Raw genomic sequence first — 27,392 nt, forward strand, 5'->3', positions numbered from 1 at the left:
TATTTTGAAGATGCCAGGGCGCCGTTACGATTCAACTCTGCTGGGTTTACATAACATAAACCTCGATGCCGGTTTTATCATGGGAAACGCAAGCATATCTGATACCAAGCAACATGACTTCCATCTCAATTCTCAGATGCGTCTCATATTTTGCGCCGTAGCAGCCACAACCTCTTCCCAGCGCCGTGTAAATTCATCTTCAAATTTCGACAACACATCCGACAAATCCCTCGATGGTTCCGCTGCTGCCACTTCCCTGCTCGCTCTGTCCATAAATTCGTCCCATATCTTGCTTGCTTCGCACAGCCCTTGATGCTGAATCTGCGAGGCTCGTATCAGCCAGTCGTCTTTTGTTTCATCCTCGGTTGGCCGCTCGAAAAGTGTCGGACTTGAACTGAAGAGGAAGGAATCGTCAGTGCCTTTTGATGCTGGCTCTGGTTGAGAATACCAATGTCTGGTTTTATCCTCAGGGACGTTGAAGAGAAGGGGGTTTCCTTGGTTGCCGTTGAAACCGGCAGACGGGTTTGTGCCCAGAACGTGATTCGTCGTTCGTAGCCGTCTGAGTCCTGGTTGGTGTTGGGTATTGACCGGAACACGGTTTAGAACACTCGACATCCTACCCGGACTTTGCCACATTTGTTCCGCTTGCCTGGGTTTACCCTGATCTTCGGTCCTCGGGTCACCCAAACTGGGTGATCGAGCCTGGCGGGGGGACAATTCGCCTGGAAAGCTCGAAGACAATCCTCGTCCCAAATACCTTCCCCTTGTCGCATGGAGAATATCCGCTTTGTTGAGAGTCTTGTCAAAGTGCTTAGAGACTGTGTACAGCCCATGGCCTTGGCGCTCGAGGGGCGTGGTAGTCCGTCTTCCCCTCGGCCCGCTGGAAAAAACAGGCCCAACCTTGCTGAGTTTGTAGATGCCTTCGCCCAAAATTCCAGGTACACCGAGTGTTGTCGCTGGTCGGGATGGTACAGACGCCGGTGACCAAGGGCGCGGGCCTGTTTGGAGGTCTGCGGGCGGCCCTGATGGCTGGCTAGGAGGTCGTTGAAGGTACCCATAGAGATGTCTTTCCGGATACGACGAATATTGGGCTTGTGAGATTGCCCCGGTAGTCAAACGAGGACCTGTGCTCTCAAACGTTCCTAGGTGGCCGGATGGTCCGTGAATTGGTCCTAGGGTCTGGCCCAGCGGCGCCCATGATCCGAAGATAGTTGGTCCAGACATTAACCCGTGCCCTTGGCTACCTTCCTCTTCATCCATGCGGATACCTAGACTGTTAAATTCTTGTAGGATCGTCTCAAAATCGGCGGCGTTTTGTACAGTGATACCAAGCGTTGCGGGTACCTAACAGACCGGATGAGCTGGTGATGGTCTCTCTAAGGTTTTAATAGATAACAACCGTACTCACATTCTCTTTGTTTTTTGGGTACTGGAAGAGGAGGGAGTGTTCCGAGAAACAACAAGCGATGGAATAGTGAACAGCTGCATCGCCATCCGCTGGAGTCGGTTTAAATGCGTCCAGATCCAACTTCACCTACGGAGAGGTTTCAGCATACTCCTAGGTCCTCAAACAAAACTGGCAACGAACTAATTCATCGGCTTTGTCTTTCACATGTACCATCAAAAAGTAGCGCCAAACCGGCACCCGTGGCCGTGATCCAGTGTAGGGCCTGCGGGGGGCAAGCTCGAGCTGCGGCTTGAGCACTAGCTGTGGCTTCTTGTATGCGTTTGGTTTTCCATCAATGCTGATGCTCGTCAAGTCGAACCTCAGGATTGGTCGCCGCGTAGTTGAGGTGTTCTGTGACCGGGGGAATGGCATTGTTACACGCTTTCCCGGCCATTGGAGTGTGTGTAGTGGGGACGACTTGATCAAGTTGTTGGGCGTAAAATTGCAAAATGGCCATGAAACAAGAATAGGTAACAAGAATGTCAATCATGGTCACCAGTGCAAGTGCCAAAGTGACCAATATACGACTGTTTTGGGAAGGAACCACCCAGAGCCACCTCCCTAATACTCATCCTTGTATTGTAACCGTAATATTTGCAACTAGAGAAACGAAAACTTTTAATTGTGTGACTGGGTTATCGACTCATGTTACTTCAAATAGAAAGCTAGACTCGCTCACAGACCCGGTTAATGGAGAAGAGTACATTATTGAGCTGGTTGTTGGATATTCAGCCTTGGAATCTAAATATATGCTGTCTAAAGTAACAAGGTAATCAAAATTGGTGTCAAGCCCTATGTTGCCTTCCAGTAAACTAAATCTTGGTATGAGGTGTAAGGAATGCTCATCACTCAGCTTAATACTTAATAAGGGAGTCGTCCTTAAGGGGTTGCTGGGTTGACATGGAGGTTGGTCACTCCCAGGGGCCCCCCATCACTCACGAAAGTGGTCCGTGCACTACGCTAGGCTACAAGGCCCACAAGCTTAACACTCGCCAGCAGATCGGAGCCAAAAACCTCCCGCAAACGCCAATCGCAGTTTCGCGTCGCATCGCCAATTCGCAACCGGTGCACCCTCGGTCCATTTCATCCCGGCGCGTCTTGCGAGGAAACACCGCGAACCCGGCCTCACATCATCTTTCTGCATTTTTGGTTTCACGGTTTAGCCAAATAATCCCCAGCGCCGTGCTGCGCTCAATGCGCCAAAATGGCACCCACCAAGGCGACAGTCGAGCACTCGGTCGATCGAACCCCGGAATATGAGAAGTTCATCGAGGAATTGCGCGTATTCCATGAGAAGCGCGGCACGAATTTTGACCCAGAGCCTAAGATGGGCAACTTCACAGTCGACCTACTCAAGCTCTTCAACTTCATCATCGAGCATGGCGGTTACGACAAGGTGTCCGACGAGAAGCTTATGTGGCGGAAAATGTGCGAGGGCCTGGGTCTGATGCGGCATAATGCCCCAGCAGATGCCTATACTTTGAAACAAATCTTTTACAAGAACCTGGCCGCATATGAAATCAAAACTGTCCACAACAAGGAGCCTCCCCCGCCCGAGATCCTCGAGTTTACTACAGCCAAGGGAGGGTCACTGCTCACTCGCACGCTGGAGACATTCCAGGCTCGAGCGAAGACAGAGAGAGAAGGATCGACTGAAGATGGAACGCCGAGTAGGGAACGGCGCGCCGAAGAAACGCCCGCCTCCGGCCGGGCCTCGCGTGGCCTGAGAGAAGCACCAGCCCCGAGGGTCATATTCCACCCTGACACAAACTCATCGCGGCAGACCCGGCACGCTTCGGGCCAACAATCTGGCGCGTCCGGCGCCCCTGCGCAGCCCCAATCTCAACCCCACCAAAATTCGCAGTCCCACGGCGGCGCTCCCATCGCGATGCATCAGAACCACCCCCACCCGGGCCGCGGCGCGCCCTCTGTCGTTTACAATCCTCCGGGACCCGACATGAGCAACCCGCTCGTGCAAAGCTATCAACCGCAGCCCTCGACCCAGGTGCCTCTGCGTATCGTCGACACCCCCGCGAGCAACCCTGACTTGTTCGCAAGGAAACAGCGGCTCTTGCGGCAGCCCACGGTTCCTACGCCCAACCCAGGGGCTCTCGTTCGGGCGTCTATCCCCCCGGGTAAGTCATCCGGAATCATGTACTGCCACTCTTTGTTTGTACTTGGTCGTTCTAACATAGAATAGGGACTCTCGATGGGCCAAACATCTACGAAAGGTGCCTCTTGGCCCTTCGTTCCAGTATCCAAGCAGAGCAGGCCTTTGGGCTGAATCATCTCGTTAAGATATCTTACGAACGCGGTGATAAATACAAATTCTCGCAGTTCAGTGGGTTAGCAGAAGGCTTGACTGAATTTGCCCTTGGCGTTGGGAACATGTTCTATGAAGTCGAGTGGGCCATCTCCAACGACCCCGATTTTGACGACGGCGAGATCGGTGAGCTTGACGGTCTTAATGGCACAGCTGACATCCTCGAGAGGATTGCCCAGCTCAAGCCCAAGGACGTGCAAGACAATTTCCAACCAGCCGAGTTCACAGACCAGCTGATGCTGGTCACTGAGGCTGTCCTGACCATTCGGAACATGGTCATGCTGCCCGAAAACGCCTGGTTTATCGCCGACTACCCGCCTGTGAAGGATCTTCTCTGCATCCTGCTCCATCTTCCGGCGATGGACGTGGCCGTGGAACTCAAGCATTCCGCTCTCGACATTGCGGAACAAATTACCCCATATCTCATCCTCGACTCCGAGGACCCGCTTTATCAAACGCTCCTCATGCAACTTCAGTCGTCGGATCGCGGCATCATTCTCACCGCGCTCCGCGCTATTAGCCGCATCGCCATGAACCACCCAACCGAGACAAATAAACTAGGGGACGTCCCGGCTAGTACCCTACAATGCCTTATGGACTGGCTGATGCTCAACGACGATGAACTTGTGGATGCCTGTCTGGACTTTTTGTACCAGTACACGGCCGTTGTCCCTAACCTGGACGTGATGCTAGAGGGGACTAAGGTCGAGCACCTTGTGGTACACCTTGTCCGGCTGCTTTCGCACGGCGCCAAGCGCTACCAACGAGACATTGTCGTCAGCGAGGCGTGCCTTGTCTACGAACCCGCCGCGGAGCAGGTCGTTCCGATTCCTAGAGACCTCCAAGAGCGGCTTCTCGCTATGGAAGAGCCCGAGCGCTGCTTTGCATGGCTTCGCTGCTTCTTCGAGGAGGACCCGGAAGCTCAAATCACGCAGATTGCCATCTGGCAAGCGTACAATGCGTCATTCCTCGAATCTATTAAGAGGATGGGTCGTACCATGATCAATGCGCCTGAGTTTATTAGACACATCAGCACGGTATACTCGAACGCCGGCGCGCAGGTCATTCGGGAGGCCAACGGGGAGTCGCAGAAGTTCATTATGCGTGGCATCCGCCCCCGGGTCTTCCCCGTAACCACCGACGGCCGCGGCTACTTCCAATGCCAATGGCAGCGCGCGCCGGGCCAGCACATCAAATGCGGAACCTGGAACATCAGCACCGAAAAGATGTGGGAGCATATCCTCACCGACCACCTCAACGAAACCCCGGGAGAAGACGGCAAATACCAAAACCGCGAAGCAACCTACCTCTGCACCTGGGACGGCTGCACCAAATACCACAAACCAACCCAACTCCACCTCGCCCAGTTCATGGCCCACCTCAAAACCCACCTCAAAGCCGAAGAAGCCGACCGCGCCGCCGCCGCCGCTGCACAACAACAAGCCGAGCTCCCCTCCAGCTCGCACGGCAACGGCAACGGCAACGGCACCAGCGTCAACGGCTCCCCCTCCAAACGCGGCTCCACCTCCTCCGCTAGCGGCGGTAGTAATAACAGCAAGGCGCGCGTTGTGCGCCCCCAAAAGACCATCACGCTGACCTACGAGGACACGGCGTCGGTGCGCGACGAGCGCAACGCCAACGCCCCGCCCCAGGCCGCGGGCATCCCGCTGTCGGCGGCGCTGATCCTGCGCAATATTGCGAGGAATGTGGTTAAGACGGTGGCGGAGGAGCAGTTGGTTAAGAGGGTGAAGGAGGGGGGGGCGGATGGTGGTGATGGTGGTGGTGGTGGTGGTGGTGGTGATGAGGGTCCGGGCGGTGAGGATGGGGGTTGGAATGAGCGCTTGTTCCGGCCGGTCATGCCACGCCTGTGGGAGGTCTTCACGGAGAACCGTGTGCTGGCGCCGTATGTGACCAGCTTGTTTCAGCTGCTGGAGAAGGAGCGGGCTGGGTTCGCTTTTCACGATTAGATTGGCGCCTACCACTCGCCGTTCCCGTTAATTTTTTGACGTGGAGCGCTCTCGGTGGATTCCATTGACGGATGAGCTGCAACGGAACGGGGGAGAAGTGGGAGGGATGTGTGTGGCGTGATGTGTGGGTGCTTGGTGGAGGAGGATGGGAGTTATGGTGGCCGTTGTGTCGGTCCTGTTTTGTCATTGGTATGTATGTACAAGTAATACCCTTCCTTTGCCTGGAGTTTATCGGGATCGGCGGGGAGGGAAGGGGCAAAGTACGCTCTGTATGGAATTGATGATCATTGTTCCAAATTGTGGTTCGTTCATGACTAAGTGTTGCCAGCAGCTATGGGTCGGTAACAATGTTTTGTCGGGCTGCGCAAGTCCTGGGGAACTTTTTGTGTGTGGGTGTCGGGAAGACAGACACACGGGGCACAATCGATCGGGAATTGGTTTTCTGGGACTCTACACCACACGACAGGGGACAGGGCAGCGGCAGCATTTTAGGTTTTACGGGTCACGCACGTCACGATACCTACCTTGGAGGACGACCCCATTGACCGTTATTCCGTCTGGGGCTCGATCCAATTCCCGAACCCGAGCAATTGATCGGGGCGAGCCGGCTGGACCCGACGATCTAACGTCGAGCGGACTGGCCTGGGCTGGCCTGGCTGGCGCAGCAGCGGGGCCACCCATGGCCGGCGACGCGTGGCGGAAAGCGGGACGGGAGGGAAACAAGAGACATCGTGAAGTGGGAAATTTGCGGCACCTCGCGTAGGGCTGCATGCTGCGGGCGCAGGCGGGAAAACATTATGCTGTGGTCCAAGCTTTTTTCGCTGGGGGGGTCAGGGGGTGGTTTTTTGTGCGGTCGATCCCGGGTGGCGAAAATTGAGGCCATCGTGAGATCTGGGGAGCAGGGCTTCACGATTGGTGTTACCGGCGGGCTGGGACAAGGTGTGGCGGCTCGCTTGGATCTGTGGCCCGTTCCTTGGCATTTTTTGTGTTTGGGGTCGAGATCATCGGATGATCCGCTGCTTGCCTGCACTTGAACTCTTTTTGACGAGGTGAATATGCCACAACAGAAATGGAGAGTTCCAGGAGTTTAGGAGAGCAAAGGTAAGCTGTTCGAGGGGGGAGTTCATCCCCCTTATTTTCTCAGCTCCCGGCGTCAAGTCTGATCCTCATCCGCCGGGGGATGTGAAAATACTCTGGTTCCGAACATCTACGACCCACTCCCCTCGACGGAGAGTGGGTCAGCCAGCCTTCTGGAAGTTCAACAAGGATACTGCTGGCGAGCCACCGAGCTTGTTGACACGGGTTGACACGGGGCGACACGGGATGAGGGAACGGGAGCGAGGAGCGGCTCCGTGGGGGGAAGGGATTGGGGATGTCCCCCATTGCCTGTCTGGGAGTTGATGATTTGTTCGACATTGGAGTGGGTTGGGGTGGGCTTTCGTCAAGGATACTATCTCCGGCTCAATGGTGATCCATTCAGAGCGGTGGAGGGAATAGAAATTTCCAGTTGAAACGAGTCAAACAAAACCCTCAAGATAGGAGGATTGGTGGAGCAGGTGACCAAGAGTTGCGTGGGAGGAGCGGGGTGTCCGACGCCGTCTCGCATCGTTGGCAACTTTGACAAGGTGGTTGGACAGCATGGAGAGCGGTTATCTGTCCTCTCCGAAGTCACTGCTGGTGTTCTTCGCCACCACTTGTGACTTTGCGGTGTTGCTCCGATGAGCGGCAAAGGGATCGGCGTCTTGTCCGAAGCGATTGGGGATTTTGATACAGATGCAGGATGCGCCCATGGGTTGCAGTCGCGCGCATGCGTGCCGGACAAGTCCCGCGGTCGAAGCTTGCCACCCTGGTCTTGCATATATGGAGACTGTTCCAGAGCTCCCTGGCACTGCCCCTGATTTCCGAGTCAACTGCACCCGGGATTCGGGAACCAGGCTGTTCAGGTGGCCACATGACCACCAAACTTTTTCTTCCTGCCGCTGACGTGCAGGGAGGCCTGGAGACCTCGAGGTACGTACCGACCAGGGAATCAACCCATGATACCGACATATTGTGGGGGAGCGCATCAACCCGATGGCTGGTTTATCGCTGGTGAGATCTCTGTGCTGCAATTGGCATTGTCATTGGCATGGACATTGGCATTGGCATACTTCGTAGTCAGAACATAGTTGGCTCGTCCTTGGGCGTGACTCGGTGGTCGGTGACTTGGCCGGCTCCCCAATCCAGTCCATTGAGGTTGTAACATTCAACCTGTGTAATGATTGATTGAAAGTTACCTAAGTAGGTAGGGAGTATGCGCAGAATCTAACCTCAACCCGTCACGGCAGGCCAAGTCGTCGCGTCGCTGAACACTAAACACCTAGCTACGAAGTACTTCGCACCTGCAACACCATTGTAGAATGCGACGTGTTTAGGGGAGCTCGGTGAGCCGCAGAACGAGCCGCGGCAGCCTTCGGAATGCCACCTGCTTTTGCCACTAATGCAATTGTCGAAAGGGACGCGTCTCGAGTGCATGCAGGGATTCAGACAGCACACACAGCAGCTCACCGCTCCGATGGTCTCGATGGGGGGAAACAGCAAAGAGAGCGTTCCCGTTGGTCCGTGTTACAGAGAGAAGGCACCGGTGAGAGGGAAGGATGGGAATTGCGAGATTCTGGACCCCCCACGCGGTGCATCTATCGGATTTCTTTCGCCAAGCTAACGGGCGAGGCTTCTGCACTGCAACCCCATGCGCCGGCTGCGGGGCAGGATGGGCTGACAGGGGACCCCGCTTAACCTTGGCACATCCATCTCTCGGTCACTCGAGTTTGACCCAGAGCTCCCCCGCCAGAACACCATGGATTCTCCGAGAGACAGCCATGTCTGCATGCGTGGATTTTGCCTTTGGAACCTCGAACATGGGCAGACCCAACCATGGCGGCCCGAGACAGGGTCAGATCAGGGATCTGGTGTCGTGGTTGCTGATCAGCCAAAGCAAAAAACCCACAACGAAATCTCTGTTTCTCTCGGAGATGCAAGCTCCCTTGAAAGCGCGAGGCGGAGATTGACTGATCGCCCTACCGCCTTGTCAATTGTCGCGCTCCACTTCCCCAGTTGAGTTAAGCAAGAGGAGTACCAATGTAAAAAACACCACATTATAGCTAGCAGATATTTACCCGTTTGGCAAGGATGGAGTACAGGCGCGCAAGCCCGGCTGGTTTCCGCGGCCGCCACGCCAGCTTTTGGAACACCGCACGCCTGCGGCGTGGGTGGTGAAAATTGAGGTTGGTCTTGTGACTACCTCTCAATCTCTTGGTCCCACAGACACACCTCACCGCCCGATCCTGATGTGTCGGGATGTTCGGACGGATTACCTTGGGGGTAATCTTGCAAAAGACGTTCCAGATATAAATACGAGACCAGAGCCAGCTGGAGCGCGTCCGAACTGTGTAGACAACTTGAACATCAGACGAAGTCATCGCATTCCAACCCAACCCACAAAGACAGCAACAGAAAGTGTCACTGAGAAATCTCAGCAACAAGGTATGTGGAACCATGGGCCTAGTTCTGTTGTTGGTCGAAGCCTTCGGTGTCCCGGCTGGGTGTGCTAGGTGTGCGGCAGTTCAACTGAACTTTTGACGCCATCGAGCTGTGGAGATGGAAGATGTCACTTCGGGCTTCCCGCTCCCCGCAAAACTGGGATGGTGGACAGCAGTTTTGAGTGTTGGAAACATGCGGAACCCACGCTGACCTTGCTTTCGGACCAGCCGTTTCTTGGTTTCTCGCTCCCACGACTCAATCGTCGACTAAAATAATCGTATCCGCCCGTGTCCGCCGGCATTTACCAACCGATAGTGCAGTCTGCAGCAGTGTGCGTGGAACCCGCAGATCCACAGCCCCAGGATTGCATTGCATCAAAAAAGAGCGATCTCGACTCGAAGCCGCCACCGTTCTGGACCCCGCCGGCCTTTTTGCCTCATCCAAACTCCGCCATTGTTTCCGGTCCCCTGAGTACCTGACCTAGCCGCCTCAAACAACCAGGAATATCAGTTCCGCTCATTCGCCTTCAAACAACAGCCTGCTCCCTATAAATATCGAGAGCCTGACGGTCGTCCATTGCTGTCAGGTTTCTGCTGCTTCAGTGTAGTTTTGAGGTCGCTATTGAGGAGCCTTGGTACCTTTGACGTACCCTGAAATCCACCACCCACTTACACGCAACTCCCTCCTTTTTTCTGGCACCTCCCCAGAATCACCAACACTTCACAATCGTGCAAGTTTGGAAAGGTCACACCTTTTCATCCCGACTAGCCGTTTGTTTTTTTGGCTCACGCTAAAGAATCGCGACCTATTTCAACCCCGCCATTCTCTCAGGCACTCACCTCAACCCATTCTCTTTTGAGACCACTCTTTCAACAAGTCAATCCGACTTTTGAAATTGACCACCTCCGTTCAAACACTTCAAACAAATCCAAACTCAACAAACCACATCACAATGGCCTTTTCGCGCACTGCTCGCCTGGCTCCCCGCCTCGCCGCCGTCTCTCGGCCAGCCTTTGCCCGTGCTGGGCTCTCAGTCTCTCAGCGCGCTGCCTTTTCTGTGTCGGCTCGCCACATGAAATCCGAGGTCATTAAGGAGACCGAGGTTCCTGTCACGGTGTACAGCCCCGACCACAAGGGCGTGGCCACTGGCAACTCCGACCACTTCAGCATTCCCGTTAAGAACGGTGCCGTTGCCCCTGAGGCCAATGCCGAGGAGGAGGATGCTGTGCACCCGCTGCAGGATAAGGTCTACAGACAGATGCCCCGCACTCTCCAAAAGATGAGCGTTCACGGCAAGGTCATCATCATCACTGGGTAAGACATCTCAAAGAACTCGCAAAACAAAGAACCGAGAACAATTCACTAACCGATTATTAGTGGTGCTCGTGGTCTCGGCAACCACATGGCTCGTGCCTGCGCCGAGGCCGGTGCCAAGGCTATCGCCATCTTCGACGCGAACCAGGACCTCGGTGACGAGTCTGCCGCTGAGCTGCACCAGAAGACTGGCCTCCCGGTCTCTTTCTTCAAGGTCGATGTTCGTGATGGCAGCGCGATTGACGCCGCTGTCCAGAACGTTGTCGACCTCTACGGTGCTCCCGACGTTCTTGTCAACTCGGCCGGTATTGCCGACTCCAACATCAAGGCTGAGACTTACGACCCGGCTATGTTCCGTCGTCTGATCGACATCAACCTCACTGGTTCCTTCCTCATGTCCCAGTCGGTCGGTCGCGCCATGATGGCCGCTGGCAAGCCGGGCTCCATCATCCTGGTCGCCTCCATGTCTGGCTCCATCGTCAACTACCCCCAGGAGCAGTCCTGCTACAACGCCTCCAAGGCCGGTGTCATCCAGCTCGGCAAGTCGCTCGGTGCTGAGTGGGCCAAGCACGGCATCCGTGTCAACTGCATCTCGCCCGGCTACATGGACACTGCCCTCAACAAGGTCCCCGCCCTGGACGCCCAGAAGAAGATCTGGAAGTCGCTCACTCCCCAGGACCGCCTCGGCAACGTGGACGACCTCAACGGTCTCTGCGTCTTCCTGGCTTCTGACGCCTCCGGCTTCATGACCGGCTCCAACGTCATCATTGACGGTGGCTACACACTTTACTAAGCGTTACATATGGGACACAAGGATTGGTATGCATGGCTCTGCGGGATACCCTATAGACGGCTTATGGATTTGGTGGTTTCGCACATGGGAGGAAGGAGACAGCGATCTAATGGATCTCGAGAAGGGTAATTGGTGCTTGGGCAACCGTGGCCTTTTACTATCTTCGGGTTTTTCATCTTCTGGCAGGTGCTTGGTTTCACTTGGCTTCTGGGTTGGCGGCGTACGGGAGGGTTCCGGAGAAACCGTCTCCTTTGGTCATGGTTGAGGAGCATAAAACTGGTTCACATATTCTAATGAAATCGAGGCACGGATTGATTCCTCACCTGCATACATGGCTTCCAACTCTGACTCGATTGACTGTGACTTGATTACACGCGTTCTAACGCGTCACGGACGCGTTCACATACCTCCGCCCGCATTCTCCCAATGCTTTGCCCAAGGCAACTGTATCGTGCGAAACACCTGCTAGGCAAAACTAACACCTCCAAACGAAAGTAGATAAAACACTTTGTCCTTAATTAAACATAATTACACCAAAGGCTAGCCCACATAATTACTGCTCATCAAAGTTTCTTCACACAACCTCAGAAACTTCACATTGTGACTAATTTCCTACAACCTCTTCGATAAGTGATACGTAAAGAATCCACCACTTCTGATTCTCTTAAATCCCGCACCGCTCCTTCCATATCCATTCATGACTTAAACACCAAACAATAAACCGGCTCAAACCTTGTCTAGCCGTCAACACACACAAGAAGAGCCGAGACAAAAAGCCGAGTTAATTCTCGCCAACCCTCTCAAACATGATGCTTCCATCCCCAACTTGCCCTGCTCTGTTCCCTTTTCTGCATGATACCGGCCAGGTAATTCCTCCTTTCCTCCCAGCCCATCGGGAACCCGCCTCAACCGCCCCTCAACCAGTGCTGTATAAGGTGAATGTAGAAGAGAAAAAAACAGTCGGGAACATAATAGCCCGGCGGGGGAAGGGAGCAGAATAACTTTTAAACAACATCATGGGTACCAGTCAGCCTCTTGCTATGTCTGCTTTTAGTTTTATGGAGGTCGATCCCTCCTTGGTCGACAGGTATGATATGCTCGCTGCTACTAGCATCATGCTCTGAAGTAGTAAAAAAAAACACCAACAACTTCATTAACCCACACACATCTTTTCCCGATGGAGATCGACCGGTCAACGAAAGCGAGAAGGCTGCAAAAAAGCGGAAAAGCAAAAGAAAAAAGAGGCCGTCCACCAGAGGAGGTCTGTTTTATTTCAACGTCAGGTCTGATGTAGAACCGAGAAAAAGCTGGGTAAAGAAAAAGAAGAAAACTCGGGCCTAGAGAGTAAAGAAATCGCAAAATGATGCACAATGCCCGCCTTTGCCCGTCCGCCTGCCTGCCTGCCTGCCATGAGAGTTGAGTAAAATGGTAAGAAAAATAAAGGCTCTGATGGGGCTGCACGAGATTCCTTGCTTGATGACCAAAAAAATGCAATGCACCCCTGGTAACATAGACCAAAAGGGTAGAAAGCCAGATAAACATTGCTGGTGAATACGCCAACGCCTCGATTGAAAATGGGCGGGAAGGGCTAGCTTTTATCAATGCCCCTTGCGGGCCTTCTCCTGTGCCCGAGCTTCCCTCGCGGCCCGGACCAAGGGTGCGAGTGTGGAGAGGTCGACGCATGTCTTCATGAATTCGTGCTATACAGAGGTTAGCATACTTTGGATTGGCAAAAATTGACCATAAAAGCGTGGTGGAACATACCCTCAAAAGATCGTGCGCGCTAGCCCTCTTCTCTGGGTCGACCTTGAGCGCAAAGTACAAGAAGTCGCGGAACACAGGGGAAAGGTCCTGCTCGTTCTTGATTTGTGGCGTACCGTTCGTAGCGATCAGCCACAGAGCGCGCAGCGGCGATTCGGTCAGGTAGGGTGGCTCGCCCTCGATCATCTCGATGGCCATGATGCCCAGCGACCAGATGTCCACCTTGCGGCCGTACTCCTTCCGAGTAACCACCTCCGGCGCCATCCAATACGGCGTGCCAACCATGGTGGTACGCTTGTTTTGCGCCTCGTTGATCGTCGCACAGAACCCGAAATCGGCTGTGGGGGAGGGGGACAGGTTAGCTCAAGGTCACCGGCGGCAAGGAAATAGAAGGAAAAAAAGAAAAAGAGAATTCGAGTGCAAAACTTACTCAGCTTGATGTTGCCCTCCATACTGAGCAGGATATTGTCCGACTTGATGTCTCGGTGGATGACACCCTTAGAGTGCAAGTGCTGCAGGCCGCGGAGGGTTTCTCTGCAGACCGAAGCGATCTGCCCCTCGGTCATGATATTAAAGGTCACGACGTCGGTCAAGCTGCCGCCCTCCATAAACTCCATGACGACCCACAATTCCCCCCCGCACAGGTAGCTGTCAATGAAGTTGACAATGTTGGGATGTGAGCTCTCCTTCATGACCAAAATCTCGTTGATGATGAGGTCCTTCTTGGGTTGCTGTTCTAGGTTCATCTGCTTGATAGCCACCAGCCGGTTCGTCCCCCTCTCGTGGCCCGTGTACACGCCGCCGGACGCGCCCTGGCCGATTTTGGTAAAACCTCGGTAGACTTCCCGCGGGTCGCCCTCGGAACATATCCTCTTCAGGGCGGCGACCACGTCAACACCGTTGCTCTGTCGTGGCCTGTGCCGCGGCCTCGAGCCTGGTTGCGCAACCCTCGCTTGCTGTGTTGGTGGTACCCGGTTAGGCCCATTCGGGTCTCCTTGCTGCTGTTGGTGCTGTTGTTGCTGCATCTGCTGCTGCAGGTGTGGGTGCTGCGAAGCCGGCGGGGTCGGTTGCTGCCGCTTGCTCGCTTGGCGTCCTAGCTGGCCGCTCATGGCCGCCTGCGCCTGCGCCATTGCCTGCTCTTGCTGTTGCTGCAGAAGCTGCTGCTGGTACATCGCCTGTTGGTTGGCCGGCGGTGAGGTGATCGAAGGAGATGGTTGGGAACCCAAATAGGGCGATGCGCCATTTGCTCGAGAGTTGGACCGTGACCTATGCTCTTCTGGCAACATCGGTGCGTTGTCTTTGGGGGGGAGATAGGAGGGTGAGACGTCATCGCCTGGCGGGGCCATGCCAATTCCCGAGTCCATTGTCGGGTACGCTGGCTGTGTCCTCGTTGACAGGCTCGTTGGGGGTTTGGGTGCGGGCCGGCTGGGCATGAGATTGATGTCTTTACCCATAAGGTGGCCTTTAGGAACTGGTGGTGGTGCGCGTGGGTTCTCAAAGCTGCCCTCGTGGCCGACGTTAGGAAACCTCGGACTCGCGGGCGGGCTGATCAAGGGGGACATGGCGCCGTAACCAGACTGGAGCAGGCCTGGGGAAGGGTGAGCAGTCGCGGGCGACGGGGTGGTGGCCAGGCCCCGGTAGTCCGCCCGGGCATCGTGGAATTTCTCCAATGACTGGTCCTCCTGCGGTCGTTCTTGGGTTTCTTTATAGAATGTCAAGACGTCGACGAGGATTTGAGGATGTTCTCGTGTGTCCTTCTCGGTGATGCCGCTCTCATTAATCAGTCGCTGCCATTCTTTTGGTAGCCCCTGTTGGTTAAGTTAGTATAGACGGCAAACATGATGACAACATCCGGGAATCCCATACTGTAAACTGGCCCGTGGTGCTATCATATCCGACGTGTGTTACGTGCACCGGGTTCTCAGGGGCAGAGATGAGCGGCTTCTTCGGTGACCCCACCAAGCTGTTCATGAAACCGGAGAAGCCCGATTTCTTCCTGAGCATGCTGGGGATCTTGCTCTCCTTCGTTTCGTCGGAGTAGCGTTTGTGGAGGCCGGCGCTGTCGGATTTGGGCGGCCCCCCCTTCTCGTTTAGAATCGGCAGGTCGCCAGCCGGGTAGGTTGCCGACTGGCGGAGCGGCGGCGGGGAGTGTCCCATGGTTCGCGTCCCGGGATCCGCGCGGGGTGGTTGCTGAAGTGTAAATCGAGGCGGGGATTGGTGGCCGGGTCTGTGATTATGGTTGTAGTTGTAGTTGTAGTTGTGGTTGCCGTTGTGGTTGCCGTTGTGGTGGTTGTTGTTGTTGTTGCCGTTGTGGATGTTGCTGTTGTTGTTGTGCTCGCTGCTATTGTCGAGGCTGCTTGGAGTGGGGGACTTCGTGGCGGCAATGCGGTCGAGGATTGCCGTGCCGTCAAAGGGAGCGCCAATTAACTCGTCTGAAGTCTTGGAGCTGAGGGGTTGAAGGATGTCCCCCGGGACGGATCGTGGTTGCTGCGCGTCAGCTCGGGTCTGCAGGGAGCGGTACTGCGAGTGCGACGAGGGAGACAGCGCCGCAGGCGTGCCGTCGGGAAGGGTGGATGAGGTGTGTGACCGGCTCGTTGCGAGCGAGAAAGCGGGAGACTGTGCGGCGGGGAAGCGTGGCGAGAAGTCGGTCGCGTTCGAGGCCAGAGTTCTGTTGCCAGTGGGAGCGCTGGGTGCCCGGCGCAAGCTGGTCGAGCTTTGTTTGCTTCCTAGAGATTGGGCGTCAACACGGCCGTCGGACGCAGCGCTGAACCTAGAGCTCGAGTGGTGAGAATGATAGTGCGCTGCTGTCGGAGGCTTCTTAGTGAGCCTGCGACGCTGTGAGCTAGCGCTGGAGCCACCACTTGCAATCTTTGGACTGTCCATCTCACGGCCCAGGCGCCCGGGAAATGAAGCAAAATAGCAATCAAAAATTTCAACGTACAATTTGGGAGCCAGACAAAGCAGCTAGATGGGTGCCGGGGTAATTGAGGCACCGAACGAGGGTCGTAGCGAGCAAAATTGCGTTTTCTCTCGCCGTTCGTTGCTCCTGCTTGATCTCGTCCTCTCCTTGGCTCTTCCAGGTTCCGCTTGGCTGCGGTTCGAGATGCCCTGGCCTCTGCACACTGGCCACCTGGGGGGGTGGCATCCAGCGGGGCCCGACGTGATTGGCGCCTGCAAGCTGGATGAAGTCGCAGGGGACTGGCACACACAGTGTGTACTTCGGTTGGCAGGGAACAACGCTTCAAACGGACTGTCGGGACCCGTTGCAACGTTTTTTACGATCTTGTTCTGCACAACATGGAACCGGGAGTGAACATCCTGACATCCAGGTTTTCCCAAGAAGGGCGCTTGGGGCTTATCTGACGAAGGTTGTTCGGCGGCATCAGACGAACCCCCAAAACAGCAAACCGAATGGGAATCGGGTGGAACGGGGCTCTACAGTGGACAATGCTCGGGTGCGGGTGTGAGTTCTTGTCGCGCCACTAATCACCTAACTATCTGTCTTATGCTGCTGGGTGACTGGTAACTAGTGACTCGGTGGTTAATCACCTCCACTTCGCTGGCTGTTGGCCGTGAAGGCTTGCCTGATGAATCTTGCAACGCCGCACCACCGCTCGAGGAGCACCCTGGTCGCTCCCTACCGGCCCGCGCCGTCTTCGAGAACCTGGGATTGTGCTACACAGCTTGCAACAAAGCTGGAACTATCTGCAGGGTTGGTTGCTTCTTCCGAGTCAGCCATCTCTATACATAGTAAACAAGCACATGTAAATATTCAACCCAACCGCCTCCTCCATTCTCTTGGACGTGGAATGGGCATTGATGGCACAGATAACGTTTGAGCAAACAGCCCAGCCAAGGGTATGGTGGGGCTAGCCGCCATCCGTGCGGGATGAAGGGGTTGAAGTGGGGCTTCGTTAACGGAAGTGACACTGTGGGAGCGGAACGGGGACACGGACGGTTTTTGTCCTGGGCCAAATCTTTGCAATGGTTGAATGGGATGCAGCCGAAGAAAAGGGAAGAGAAGCTTGGTTTTCTCATGACCCAGAGCTGGCAAGCGGCTAGAATTTGGCGGCGATCGACGTTCGGCTGAAAAGGACCGTTCCATCGCCTGGCACGCCTGGCATCTAGGACCCCACAGCCGTTTCGAGGACTCCAGCGAGAAGCGGGGCACAGATCTGGCCAAGTTTGTTCTCGCCATCCAAGGTGACATGATGCGTTTGGTCCAAAGCCGCGGCTGTTGAGGATCGTGTCAAACAGTCAACGGCTTTCCCCAGGATGCCACGGTATCCTTCCCGGGCTGTCGGTGACGGAATAACTGGGTACAATATTAGTTACTACCCAGAACTCTTCGTTCCACATCAAGCTTCGGGGTTGATGCCGATGCATCGGTACTGCAATGACGCAAGAAGGGTTCAACTGCCAGGCTGCAGACGGGACATTTCAATGACACTCCCTGAACCCTGTTGTGCTCGGTCTCAATACGAAATGCATAACTAGTTGACTCCATTTGCAAAGCAAGAAGGCCGGAGCTACCAGAAGTGTCTCGCCACCCCCATGCTTCGTTTTGATATCAGCCCATCTCCGGCCAGCTTTTCGAAACTTAACAGCCTAGCAACAGGGGTTGAGCTGAAAGGCGCAAAGCAATTGTTCCCAATAACTGAAAAAAAATTACATAACATTGAGAGCCTCCTCAGACCTTTTCTCACATATTGCCACCCGTCGCCGCGTTGGCCAGTCAGGTTTGTGTCCAAAGCACCCTCAGTGCGGCGAGGCGGCCTCCATAACAGGTGGGTTTGGTGAGGCTCGGGGTCTGCTCCTTGGGTTAGGTTGGAACCGGGTCGCCCTGAGGCCGCTCCATCGATCCTGCGTGATGCAAAGGCTTGCCCATCCTCCTTTACGTGGTTGCTAAGGGATCTCAGCCCTAACCCTAAATCTATCCCAGAACGCCATCGAGAGTTTCCATGTTCCTAACTCCAACAAGTGGCTCTGACAAGCAGCTGCAGTGAAACTCAACTTCTCGGTGCTCCCTTGTCACGTGGGACAACCCCTTTTTGTTTTTATCGTACAAACCCGTTTAGGATGGCTTCAATCTTGTTTCGGCATTGGTGTGGGCGAGTGCGGCGTTGCCCCTTGCCCCTTGACAACCCCGGGAGTTCATTAAGTGAAGAATTAAGAAACGTGAGGCTATCGACAGAGAAGAACAACAAACTAGAAACTGATCCCCTTTGCAACTCGAACCACTCGCTTGAGGGTTGGTAGTCAGAGGAGGATTGGCTTCAAATGAACCAGAGCTCTGCTGGTGTACGACCATTACCATTACGAACCAGTTACGGAACAACCAGTATACGATACGGGCTTGGACCCCTGTTGCGCGCCGGAGATATGTTCACACTGACCGAACAATTAATCATCGGTTGACATGGGGATCCCGCTGAGCGCAGACATCGTTGCGTTTATGGATAGTTAGGTGCCTATGATATGCGTATTACGCGCTAGCGGCAACAAATTCCGTCATGATATGTGTAAATTGATGGTGCATGCGCCCTAGCTGCTGTGGGTAATGTTCGTATTGGGCATTACGAATCATATCATGGTTTCACCCTCGCGCAGTCCTAATCCTAGGAGAGGTATGCAGAATTTTTGGTCCTAGCAAGTAGGTAGGTCCATGTGCATCCCCATGTTGCCCAAGAGGCGATCGGGGTAGGTGACCTGGTGGCGGGTTGTAGGTTTCGATTGTCTCCAGTGTATGTACATACATACATGTAAAGCGGGCTGCCGTACTGCCAGCACATGGGAGATCTGGTGCCAAGACTTGCAACGTCCGCACCGACCGCACCCCAACAATTTTTGGGGAAGGTACGACGTTGCAGGAGCAGGCGAAATGTCCACTTCTCCAGTATAAATCCGCTGGCCACCCCCAAACCGGACCACTTCACCTTGCAGCCTCGCACTTTACAGGTAATTCCTTCCTTCCTTCTGTTGCCTCCTATTCTGTCGAGTGCAACTATCTGCTAGTTCAATTGCTATTTGCTGATTGCTAGCACCTCCCTGCCAATTCCTACCCCCGTATCTTTTTGCTACCTCATTTTCTAACAAGAGCCGTCTTGACTCGGTCAGCAACGTAGACTCGGTCAAACATCCTACACATTCGACCCAACCACCCTTCCGCTGTTCTCTTACGGTTTCGTCCCACGGTACCTCGACAATGTCGTCTAGCACTATCTCGAACGACTTCCCGGAACTCGGCGGCGCCCCCAGGGCCGTGGCCAACGTGGCCCCCGTCTGGCTGGCGCGGACTCCCGAGGCCTCTGCACCTACTTCTGCGCCGGCCTCGGGGACCACCACGCCGGCCCCCGAGGCCTCGGCCGCCCCGAGCCTCTCCATTCCGGGCCAACACAAGGAATACCTTCTCTTGAAGCCGGACGACATCCTTCCTCGTGAGCAATTGAAGCGGCCGCTTCCCGATATCATCAAGGACTTCAACCGCAAGTCCCGAGCCCAGATCAAGCTCGTCCCTCACACCGATAACATGCTCAGGATTGAGGCAACCGGGCCCAAGGGCGACAGCACGACTCAATCGCTGAAGGACTTTGTTGCCCTGATCGGCGCCAAGTTGAAGTTGGAGCTCGACGTTCATCGCTGGGCGAGACCCCATATCATTGGCAAGGGTGGGTCCACCATCAAGGCCATCCAAGAAAAGACAGGCGCTCGGATTCATGTGCCCAAGGAAGATGGCCAGTCGGCCCCCGAGGGCGAGGACGATGAGGAGCTCATCAAGGTTGTCGTTGAGGGCAACACCCAGCAAGCTGCCCATGCCCGGAATCTCATCTACGAGATCATGGGTGAGCGTGCTGGCACCGTCAGCACCACTCTGAAGGATATCCCGGCTGAATTCTACCCCTTCATTGGTGGCGCGAACAACAGCAACGTCAAGGCACTCGAGCAGGAATATGATATTCAAATCCGCATTCCTACCGCCCAGCCTTTTTCGTCCACGCCGCCCGTTGCGGTTTCTTCGGGGCGCCCCACCTTCCATGCTGCGGCTGACAACTTCATCCAGCTGCGCGGTGAGCGCTATGCTGCGAAAGCTGCGCGGTCGAAGATCGAGGAGAGAGTCCAGCAGCTCCGGGACCAACTGACGGTCCAACTGGTTCATATCCAGCCCGGCCGTCACCAGTTCATCATCGGAGAGAAGGGCATCTCGATGGAGCAGTTCTTCGAGGAGACCGGATGCACTATCGTAATGCCGAATGACGAGGACGACGACATGGTCAAAGTCATCGGGCCCTCCAACCAGGCCGCGGCCGGTGTGCAAAAAACCGTTAGCCTCGCCATGGACATGCAGTGCTCCAACATTGACATCTCGCGCTTCTACCGCCAAGCCCCCGGCGGCGCTGCCGTCCACGCTCGCAATGTCACACGCTATCTCCAGCAGAAGCGGGAGCTTGAACGGGTGGGCAACTTGCATAACGTGCATTTCAACACCCCGTTCTCGGAGCAGGGCGCTTTGCCCTGGGAACTCTACGCTCGCGATGGTGCGAACATTGTCAGAGCTCAGGCCGACATCAAGGCCATGGTTGATGGCCACCCCCCAGCACGGATGACTACCGTCACGGTCGATCCTTTCTACCATCAATACATCAGGAAGGAGCTGCTGCCCTACGTGCGACAGACCTTCGGTGTCCACCTCGTCGTTCCCGAGGCTTCGGAGCCGAATGCTCCGGTCTTGTTGGTATACGAAGGCTCCGCGGATCCTGAGTCCTATCAGATCGCGCGGAACCAGCCGGCGCAGAAAGACATCAGTGAGATGCAGAAGGGGCTCCAGGGTGCCCAAAAACATATCACGGACCTGATGAAACAGCGGGAACCCATCTCTTCCCAAACCATCGAGGTCCCAGTAAAGTGAGTATTCCGCTTGCCCATCCGTGGAGAGACTGCCAGCGCCCTAACACGATTGCAGATTCCATACCAAGCTCCAAAAGTTCATCAAGAACAAGCAAGACGGTGCCTCCAACCCGATCCGCGCGCGTGTGTCCAACAGCGGCGAGTCCGTTCATATCCGCGGCCCCACCTCTGTCGTAGACTGGCTTGTCGCCAAGTGTCTCGAGTTTGTTGAACAAGAGAAGCAGGACGAGAAGGAGCGTGGATTCATCCTCGAGTTTGAGTTCCCTCAAAAGTTCGCCAACCACTTGATTGGCAAGGGCGGCAGTAACATTCGGGAACTGAGGGAAAAGTTCGACGTCGAAATCCAGGTGGATGATGGAAAGGTCCAGCTCAAGGGCCCCAAGGCCAAAGCGGAGGTCGCAAGGACGCACATCAATGCTCTTGCCCGCCAGTTGCAAGATGAGGCGACACATGTGCTCAAGATTGACCCCAAGTTCCACCGCGAGATTATTGGTGCCCAGGGGAACCAGGTCAACAAGCTGCAAACACGTTACAAGGTCCTCGTCTTCTTTCCTCGCAGCAACAACAAGAACGCTAAGGACGACGATTCTCTTGGCGACTCCGCCAGCGATGCCGGGAAGAGCCGCCGTCAGCAGGCGGCCGACGAGGTCATCATTCGCGGGCCGAAGCGGGGTGCCGACGAAGCTCGTGACGAGTTGTTGTCGCTCCTGCAGTACCTCAAGGACAACTCGTTTACTGCCACCGTAACGGTCCAGAAGAAGCAGGTACCTTCTCTGATCGGCGCTGGCGGCGCCGTCTTGGAACAGCTGCGCCAGTCGACGGGCGCCAAGATTGACGTCCCCAGCGCGAAGGAGTCGACCGAGGACCTGGCGGAGATCCAGATCAAGGGCACCAAGACCCAGGTGGCAGCAGCCAAGAAGATCCTAGAGGAGAAGAAAGCCGTTTTCGATGACACCGTGGTCAAGAAGATCGAGGTCCCCCGGAAGTACCACAGGACTCTCATCGGCACTGGTGGTAAGTTTGACATCCCGAGATGGCCATAAACCACGATGATTAACAGACCCCTAGGTTCTACCCTCCGCGACATTGTTGTCAAGGCCGGGGGCTCCAGTGACCAGCGAGAGCTGGCCCGCACCATCCAGTTCCCCAAGCAGGACGCCGACGGCGATGCTATCAAGGTTGAGGGTCGCAGTGAAGTTGTGGACAAGATCGTGGCCCGCATCGAAGCCATTGTGGCAGAGCGCGAGAGCCAGGCCACCGAGGAGCTAGATGTGCCTGTCGAGAAGCACAGGTCCATTGTCGGGCGCGGTGGCGAGACGAAGCGGAATATCGAGACCCAGTTCAAGGTCTCCATTGACGTTCCTCGCCAAGGCAGCGGCACCACGAGCGTCAAAATCACCGGCCAGCCGGCCGATGTAGAGAAGGCCAAGGCTCATGTTGAGGACATGGTCAAGGAGCTGCCAGGCGAGACCGTTCAAGTCCCCCGGGCTTTGCACCACGTCGTCTCCAACAACGGCCAGATCTTCCGAAAGTTCAGGAGCGACTTCAGCGTGACAGTCGACCATGCTGGCGAAACTGTTCCCGCCAAGCCCACGGCCCCGAAGAGTGCTCGTGCGAATGGCGACTCGCTTCCCTTGATCACCGATGACGAGGATACCACCGCCGACGCTCACTCTTGGCAGGTGGTGGAGCAGGCATCCACCGAGGAGGGTGATATCCCGTGGGTTCTCCGCGGTTCACCCGAGAATATCGAGAAAGCCAAGAAGGCTATCCAGTCGGCGCTTGACCAGGCGAGCAATCAGACCGCCATCGGCTACCTGGTTCTTCCCGACCCCAAGACGTACCGTTTCGTCATTGGCCAGGGCGGTAGCAAGGTCAACTCGATCCGCAAGCAGAGCGGGTGCAAGATCACGGTTCCTCGTGACCAGACGCAGGGCGATGCTATCGAGGTCGTCGGTACCAAGGAGGGCGTGGAGAAAGCAAAGGATTTGATCCTGGCTGCTGTAAAGGAGGGCAGCGCCCCGAGGCCGCCGCGCGAGTAGAGATCGCATGGCCGACTCGAGATGGGAGGAAGAGATACCACATCTAGTTTTGTTTACCGGGATGTACGAGTGGCATAATAGAGGAGGCAGGGGAGCGGGTACGGAACGGTCCAAAAAGGAATACAGGATGCAGCAGGCATAGCTGTCATATTATAAGTTTGCTTCCACTCTGTTAACCTTTTTTTTCTCCCGAGCGCGCTGCTTCTTGTCATTTCAAGCTTTCTGGCGTACTTGTTTCGTTCAGCGTAATCATCAGACTGTTTGTGAAAATATCGGCTGTATAAAACGAACCTTGAACTACTCTATCACATCGGTGAGACCGCTTCGTCATCTTGATGTGAAGATGGACATAAGAAGAAAACGATGGCCATCTGACACAACCTGTACCACACAGTATACTTTGGCTCGCACAGATCCATGATCATGAGAAACTCACCTATATCCGATCTCTGTTTTACATTTCCAAAGCAAGAACTGGGAAAAGTCAGTCATTTCACCGGGGGGGGGGGGGGGGATTTATTGATCACCCCGGGAGAACTCCTGAGTAAATCATACCGTTTTTCCATTCTCTATAGCCAAACCGATATACTCCGTCGCTGTGCAATAAAAGACCTAACAACAAAAAGAACCACAAACACTCAATTTGCCCCTGGATAAACAAACAGCGCTTTTGACACAGACCCCCAGAACCCAACCGAGCCGACCAACACGTTCAATGAAACCACCCGTATATATATATACCCCCCAACCCCTTCTTTTCCCACCCTCTCCCTACATGAAATCATCCTCCCCCCCTTCCCCCTCTCCCTCCTCCTCCTCCCCATCATCCCCCTCTTCCCCTTCCTCCTCCGTCTCATCACCCTCCAACGGCCGACCCATCGCCAACCGCGCCGCCTCGTCCGCAAGAGTGATAATATCCCTCAGCAGCTCCTCCGGGCGACTCCGCGGGGGTATCGACGACGACGACGTACCCGCCCTCACTCCCTCGCTGCTCTCACCACCACCACCCTGAATGGGCGGCAGGACGTTGCTACCACTGTACCTTTGCGCACTACTGTAGCCGTAGCCGTGGTCGTCAGTCGTGGCCGTGGTGGTGTTGGTGTTAGTGTTGGCCAGGGGCGGCGGGAGAGCGCGTCCGGTGCCCGAGCCCGGGCCCGACGAAGAGCCGGCGATGAGCGGGCGCGGCTGCTGCTGCGGGATGGTCTCGCCTGGGGCACGTAGCCGCACTTTCATTTCGCCGGCGATGCCGTCGATGCGCAGGCTTGTTGTTTGCGGTTGTGTGGCCGGCCCCGCTGTGCCGCTGCCGCTACCTTGGGCTTGGGCAGTCTGTTGCTGCTGTGGTGCCCTCAGGTTGGGCGGCGGCGACATGGCGATTAGCTCCCGCAGGTACTTGTTCGCCTCGTCGGAGCCATCCATGAGCCATTTCAGGCAGATCTGCACGCGCTCCCGTGCGTAGCGGTTGTGATCGTCGTAGACGCAGCAGTTGAGAAGGCTGATCACGCCGTTGTGGCGAAGGATCTGGGACTGGACTTCAGGGTTACCTGGACTGCTCCGACCCGCGGGTGGTTGCAGCAGGCCCGCAAGTATGTGCAGGATCTGGCCCTTGATGCCGGCCCACGGGTACTTGTGCGCTGGTTCCTCGAGGGGTGGGGGTGGGGCCAGAGGGTGGTCTTCTGAATCGTAGCCCGCGTCCGGGTCGTCCGGGTGTGGTGGAGGCTGCTGGTGCTGGCGGGGGTTGTTGGAGCGGTTGGGCATCTCGACCATGGGCTTTTTGGGGACGCCGGCTTCGAGGCCCTTGAGAAGAGTCAGGAGCTCGTAGGTGGCTTCCCATTCAATGAGGTACCGGCGAGTCTCGGGGAGTTCGTTGACGGTGGTGAGGAGCTCAAGGAACTGTTGGATGCCGTCTTTGGCGCGCTCCATGTCCCAGCTGTCGACGGGGAAGTCGGCCGGATCACAGAGGTCATTGCGAATCTGGGCTTGGAGGTGCATTAGTGCCGCGCATTCCGGCACTATTCGACTGCGAAACTGGATGAAAAGAAAGTGTAGCAGCTTAGCATCCCGGATATGCTCCTTTGACTCGACGGGCGGCGGGTCGTTGTTCCTGGCACGGCACATCGTGTTAACAAGCCTCAGCAGGACGGTCTGTGCGGGAGAGATGATGTCCTTGGGAATGCGTAACGATTGCCAGGCGTAGGGGACCAGGGCGCTGTGATGGATGGCCTCGACGATCTGGGTTGTCAACTGGAAAATGAGTGACTGCTCGCTCTTTTCCCAAACAGCAATGAAGACCAATATCTCTCTAAGGAGGCTCCTGCCGCATTCCATAGCCATAAACATTCTGCATCTGGTCTTTTGGAGGTTTTCCCCTGCCTTGCTCAGCACCAATCCTGCGTTATCGAGTATGCACGATTTGACGATCATGTGGAGCGCTTCAATCTGCTTGGGGTCGAGGATGTTAGGTACTTCCGTGAGCAACCCATTCATCGGTCCCTCGCCATACGAGTCATCGTCATCAATATCTTCCTCCTCGATCATGTCGTCGTTGTAGTCGTGGACATAATGGCCACCTTCTTTCCCTTCTTGGTCTGCAGCGCCTTCTGGTAACGGGCCACCCTCGGCGGAGTGAACCGACCCCTCGTGTTCGGCAGTCCGATACGAGTGAGCATATCGGTTGACAAGGTTGGCTTTGCAGTTCTCGGTCCTCTGCTGGGCGAACTCAACGGTGGGCATAGGAACTACCCAGCCATCGTAGTTGGGGTCCCGGATCTTGAGCCACCAGGTGTCAACTTCTCTCGAAACCCGACCGTAGGCCTTGTCTTGCTCAAACTTGTCGGGCTCGTCTTCCTTCCACAGGGGGGTAATCTTGGTAGTGTTGTCGAAGTCATCCGCACGCACACGTACTGTGCCCTCTGGAAGCCAGTTCCAAGCCAATGGAGAAATGCAGGGTAAGTGACCAGGAGGCAACCCCTTGGCTGCTAAATTCTCCTCGTAATCAGTGACTAGCTGGCGAGCTTTGTCGCAGAAGCGAGAGTTCCGCTCGAACCAATTTTTAACTTCGGTCTTGGCGATATCCGGGCGAAACTCCCCGTAGACGTTACCGTCGGATTCGTCGGAGAGGGCGTCGTCGTCGAAGAGAACAGTAGACCAGAAAGCCATTTTGTTGCGGTCATTTTTCGCAATCCAGTTATGGGCTTGCTGAAGGCAGGTAACAAGCAACTTTTTATCTAGCGGCGAGTTAGAAAGGGTAGGTCTTGAAGCGGGGAGGGGGAAACCTGCAGAGTTCTGTAATCTCACTCAGTTTCAGTCTCGCAGCTTCCTCGAGAACATCGCCATCATAGGCCTTGCTAGTGACGTTGATGCAGAGAATGATAGTTTGGTAGAGCATCTGATCGAATTGAGCGGCAGCACAGAGGTCCTGGGGGATCTCGGGCTCAGGCACGACCAGCAGGTTCCTTGCAATATGCATGAGCTTGATGAGTAGTTGTAAGTCCTCTTTTAGCGATGGATAATTCTTAGTTATCAACGCTGTGCTCTCTTGAGGAGCTATACCCTTGTCAGGGTCGTTGAGGTTAGCAAGGGGGCCAATGGACCGCGTGGTCAGACTAGGAATCGCGGCGGCAAAGTCCCGGGTGAGCCAAATCCAAACTTCGACACTCCTAGATAGCGTTTCCCTGCAAAAGCATCAGAATACAAATCAGAGAGAATAAAAATAGACCCACCGTACCTGACATCCTTTAGGTTGTGTGTCTTTTCCAGTGTCCTGGAAATGAATTTGGTGACATATGCCATGGTACGGGGCCCGATGGCCGGGTCTAGTTTAAGCCAACCCTCAAAGCAGCTCATGGCCGATGTGAAGCACAATTCCTCAATGCTTAGAGGACGCCTGCTTTCCGCCGCGCCTGCAATGGCCATCTCAGGCGGTAGTACTGTTGGTGACGCCATCGCCATCGCTCCCCGGACAGGCGACCCTGCAACTCTCAGAATGCCACCTCGTCTTCAGAAGCTTGTGTGATGCTCTCCCTGAAGTAATGGAATATGTAGAAGCGGATAGTCGCGAAAGGATTTGGAATCGAAAGAATAGCAAGAGCTTCTAGCCTCGTCTTGGGTGAAGAGCAGGTACGATGATCGGTTCGTGGGATGGCCGGTTGTAAGGTTGGGTGGGTTTGATAAATCTTAAGCTCAAGACTAGGATTATGTTGTTGTAGCTCTGTTGCGCGACAAGGGGGATCTTAATATTTTTCACCATCGGATTTTCATGGTGAGGGTTTCTTGGGTAGGGTATGAATTTTGGAAATGTCTCTTGAACTGTACGGAGGGTTGT

General features: G+C 55.3%; 7 protein-coding genes across 7 annotated transcripts; 4 read left to right on the forward strand and 3 right to left on the reverse strand.

Moving 5' to 3' along the window:
- Positions 1–132: 132 nt before the first annotated feature.
- F5144DRAFT_544664 (uncharacterized protein) lies at positions 133–1,819 on the reverse strand (the record flags this gene model as incomplete). Its single annotated transcript, XM_066787312.1, has 3 exons — positions 133–1,344; positions 1,409–1,534; positions 1,589–1,819. The coding sequence occupies 3 exons, from the start codon at positions 1,817–1,819 to the stop codon at positions 133–135; spliced, it is 1,569 nt and encodes a 522-aa protein (XP_066646036.1).
- Positions 1,820–2,424: 605 nt separating this feature from the next.
- On the forward strand, positions 2,425–5,914 carry F5144DRAFT_95991 (uncharacterized protein). Its single transcript, XM_066793599.1, has 2 exons — positions 2,425–3,582; positions 3,648–5,914. The coding sequence occupies exons 1-2, from the start codon at positions 2,652–2,654 to the stop codon at positions 5,735–5,737; spliced, it is 3,021 nt and encodes a 1,006-aa protein (XP_066646037.1). The 5' UTR covers positions 2,425–2,651; the 3' UTR covers positions 5,738–5,914.
- Positions 5,547–6,588, forward strand: F5144DRAFT_95529 (uncharacterized protein). The gene has a single exon (XM_066793597.1). The coding sequence runs from the start codon at positions 5,883–5,885 to the stop codon at positions 6,498–6,500; it is 618 nt and encodes a 205-aa protein (XP_066646038.1). The 5' UTR covers positions 5,547–5,882; the 3' UTR covers positions 6,501–6,588.
- A 3,167-nt stretch (positions 6,589–9,755) lies between these two features.
- Positions 9,756–11,388, forward strand: F5144DRAFT_96545 (uncharacterized protein). The gene is made up of 2 exons (XM_066793600.1): positions 9,756–10,570; positions 10,634–11,388. Exons 1-2 carry the CDS (start codon positions 10,209–10,211, stop codon positions 11,361–11,363), a joined length of 1,092 nt encoding a protein of 363 aa, XP_066646039.1. The 5' UTR covers positions 9,756–10,208; the 3' UTR covers positions 11,364–11,388.
- A 1,573-nt stretch (positions 11,389–12,961) lies between these two features.
- F5144DRAFT_544667 (uncharacterized protein) lies at positions 12,962–16,007 on the reverse strand (the record flags this gene model as incomplete). Its single annotated transcript, XM_066787313.1, has 4 exons — positions 12,962–13,063; positions 13,128–13,462; positions 13,555–14,932; positions 14,991–16,007. 4 exons carry the CDS (start codon positions 16,005–16,007, stop codon positions 12,962–12,964), a joined length of 2,832 nt encoding a protein of 943 aa, XP_066646040.1.
- A 3,000-nt stretch (positions 16,008–19,007) lies between these two features.
- Positions 19,008–23,544, forward strand: F5144DRAFT_526058 (uncharacterized protein). The gene is made up of 3 exons (XM_066786821.1): positions 19,008–21,026; positions 21,085–22,043; positions 22,098–23,544. The coding sequence occupies exons 1-3, from the start codon at positions 19,330–19,332 to the stop codon at positions 23,069–23,071; spliced, it is 3,630 nt and encodes a 1,209-aa protein (XP_066646041.1). The 5' UTR covers positions 19,008–19,329; the 3' UTR covers positions 23,072–23,544.
- A 298-nt stretch (positions 23,545–23,842) lies between these two features.
- F5144DRAFT_626649 (uncharacterized protein) lies at positions 23,843–27,377 on the reverse strand (the record flags this gene model as incomplete). Its single annotated transcript, XM_066792272.1, has 3 exons — positions 26,796–27,377; positions 26,348–26,742; positions 23,843–26,295 (listed from the first exon to the last, which is right to left on the reverse strand). The coding sequence occupies exons 1-3, from the start codon at positions 27,017–27,019 to the stop codon at positions 23,843–23,845; spliced, it is 3,072 nt and encodes a 1,023-aa protein (XP_066646042.1). The 5' UTR covers positions 27,020–27,377.
- Positions 27,378–27,392: the final 15 nt, after the last annotated feature.

The sequence above is a fragment of the Chaetomium tenue genome (genome assembly GCF_020726465.1).
Source record: "Chaetomium tenue strain MPI-SDFR-AT-0079 chromosome Unknown F5144scaffold_2, whole genome shotgun sequence".
In the NCBI taxonomy this organism is placed as follows: Eukaryota; Fungi; Ascomycota; class Sordariomycetes; order Sordariales; family Chaetomiaceae; genus Chaetomium; species Chaetomium tenue.

Coding starts and splice junctions, on each gene's coding strand:
- F5144DRAFT_95991 (XM_066793599.1), top strand. CDS start 2,652: ATGGCACCCACCAAGGCGACAGTCGAGCACTCGGTCGATCGAACCCCG. Junction 3,583..3,647: donor TCGGGCGTCTATCCCCCCGG/GTAAGTCATCCG, acceptor AACATAGAATAG/GGACTCTCGATGGGCCAAAC.
- F5144DRAFT_95529 (XM_066793597.1), top strand. CDS start 5,883: ATGGGAGTTATGGTGGCCGTTGTGTCGGTCCTGTTTTGTCATTGGTAT.
- F5144DRAFT_96545 (XM_066793600.1), top strand. CDS start 10,209: ATGGCCTTTTCGCGCACTGCTCGCCTGGCTCCCCGCCTCGCCGCCGTC. Junction 10,571..10,633: donor AAGGTCATCATCATCACTGG/GTAAGACATCTC, acceptor ACCGATTATTAG/TGGTGCTCGTGGTCTCGGCA.
- F5144DRAFT_526058 (XM_066786821.1), top strand. CDS start 19,330: ATGTCGTCTAGCACTATCTCGAACGACTTCCCGGAACTCGGCGGCGCC. Junction 21,027..21,084: donor ACCATCGAGGTCCCAGTAAA/GTGAGTATTCCG, acceptor ACACGATTGCAG/ATTCCATACCAAGCTCCAAA. Junction 22,044..22,097: donor GACTCTCATCGGCACTGGTG/GTAAGTTTGACA, acceptor ACAGACCCCTAG/GTTCTACCCTCCGCGACATT.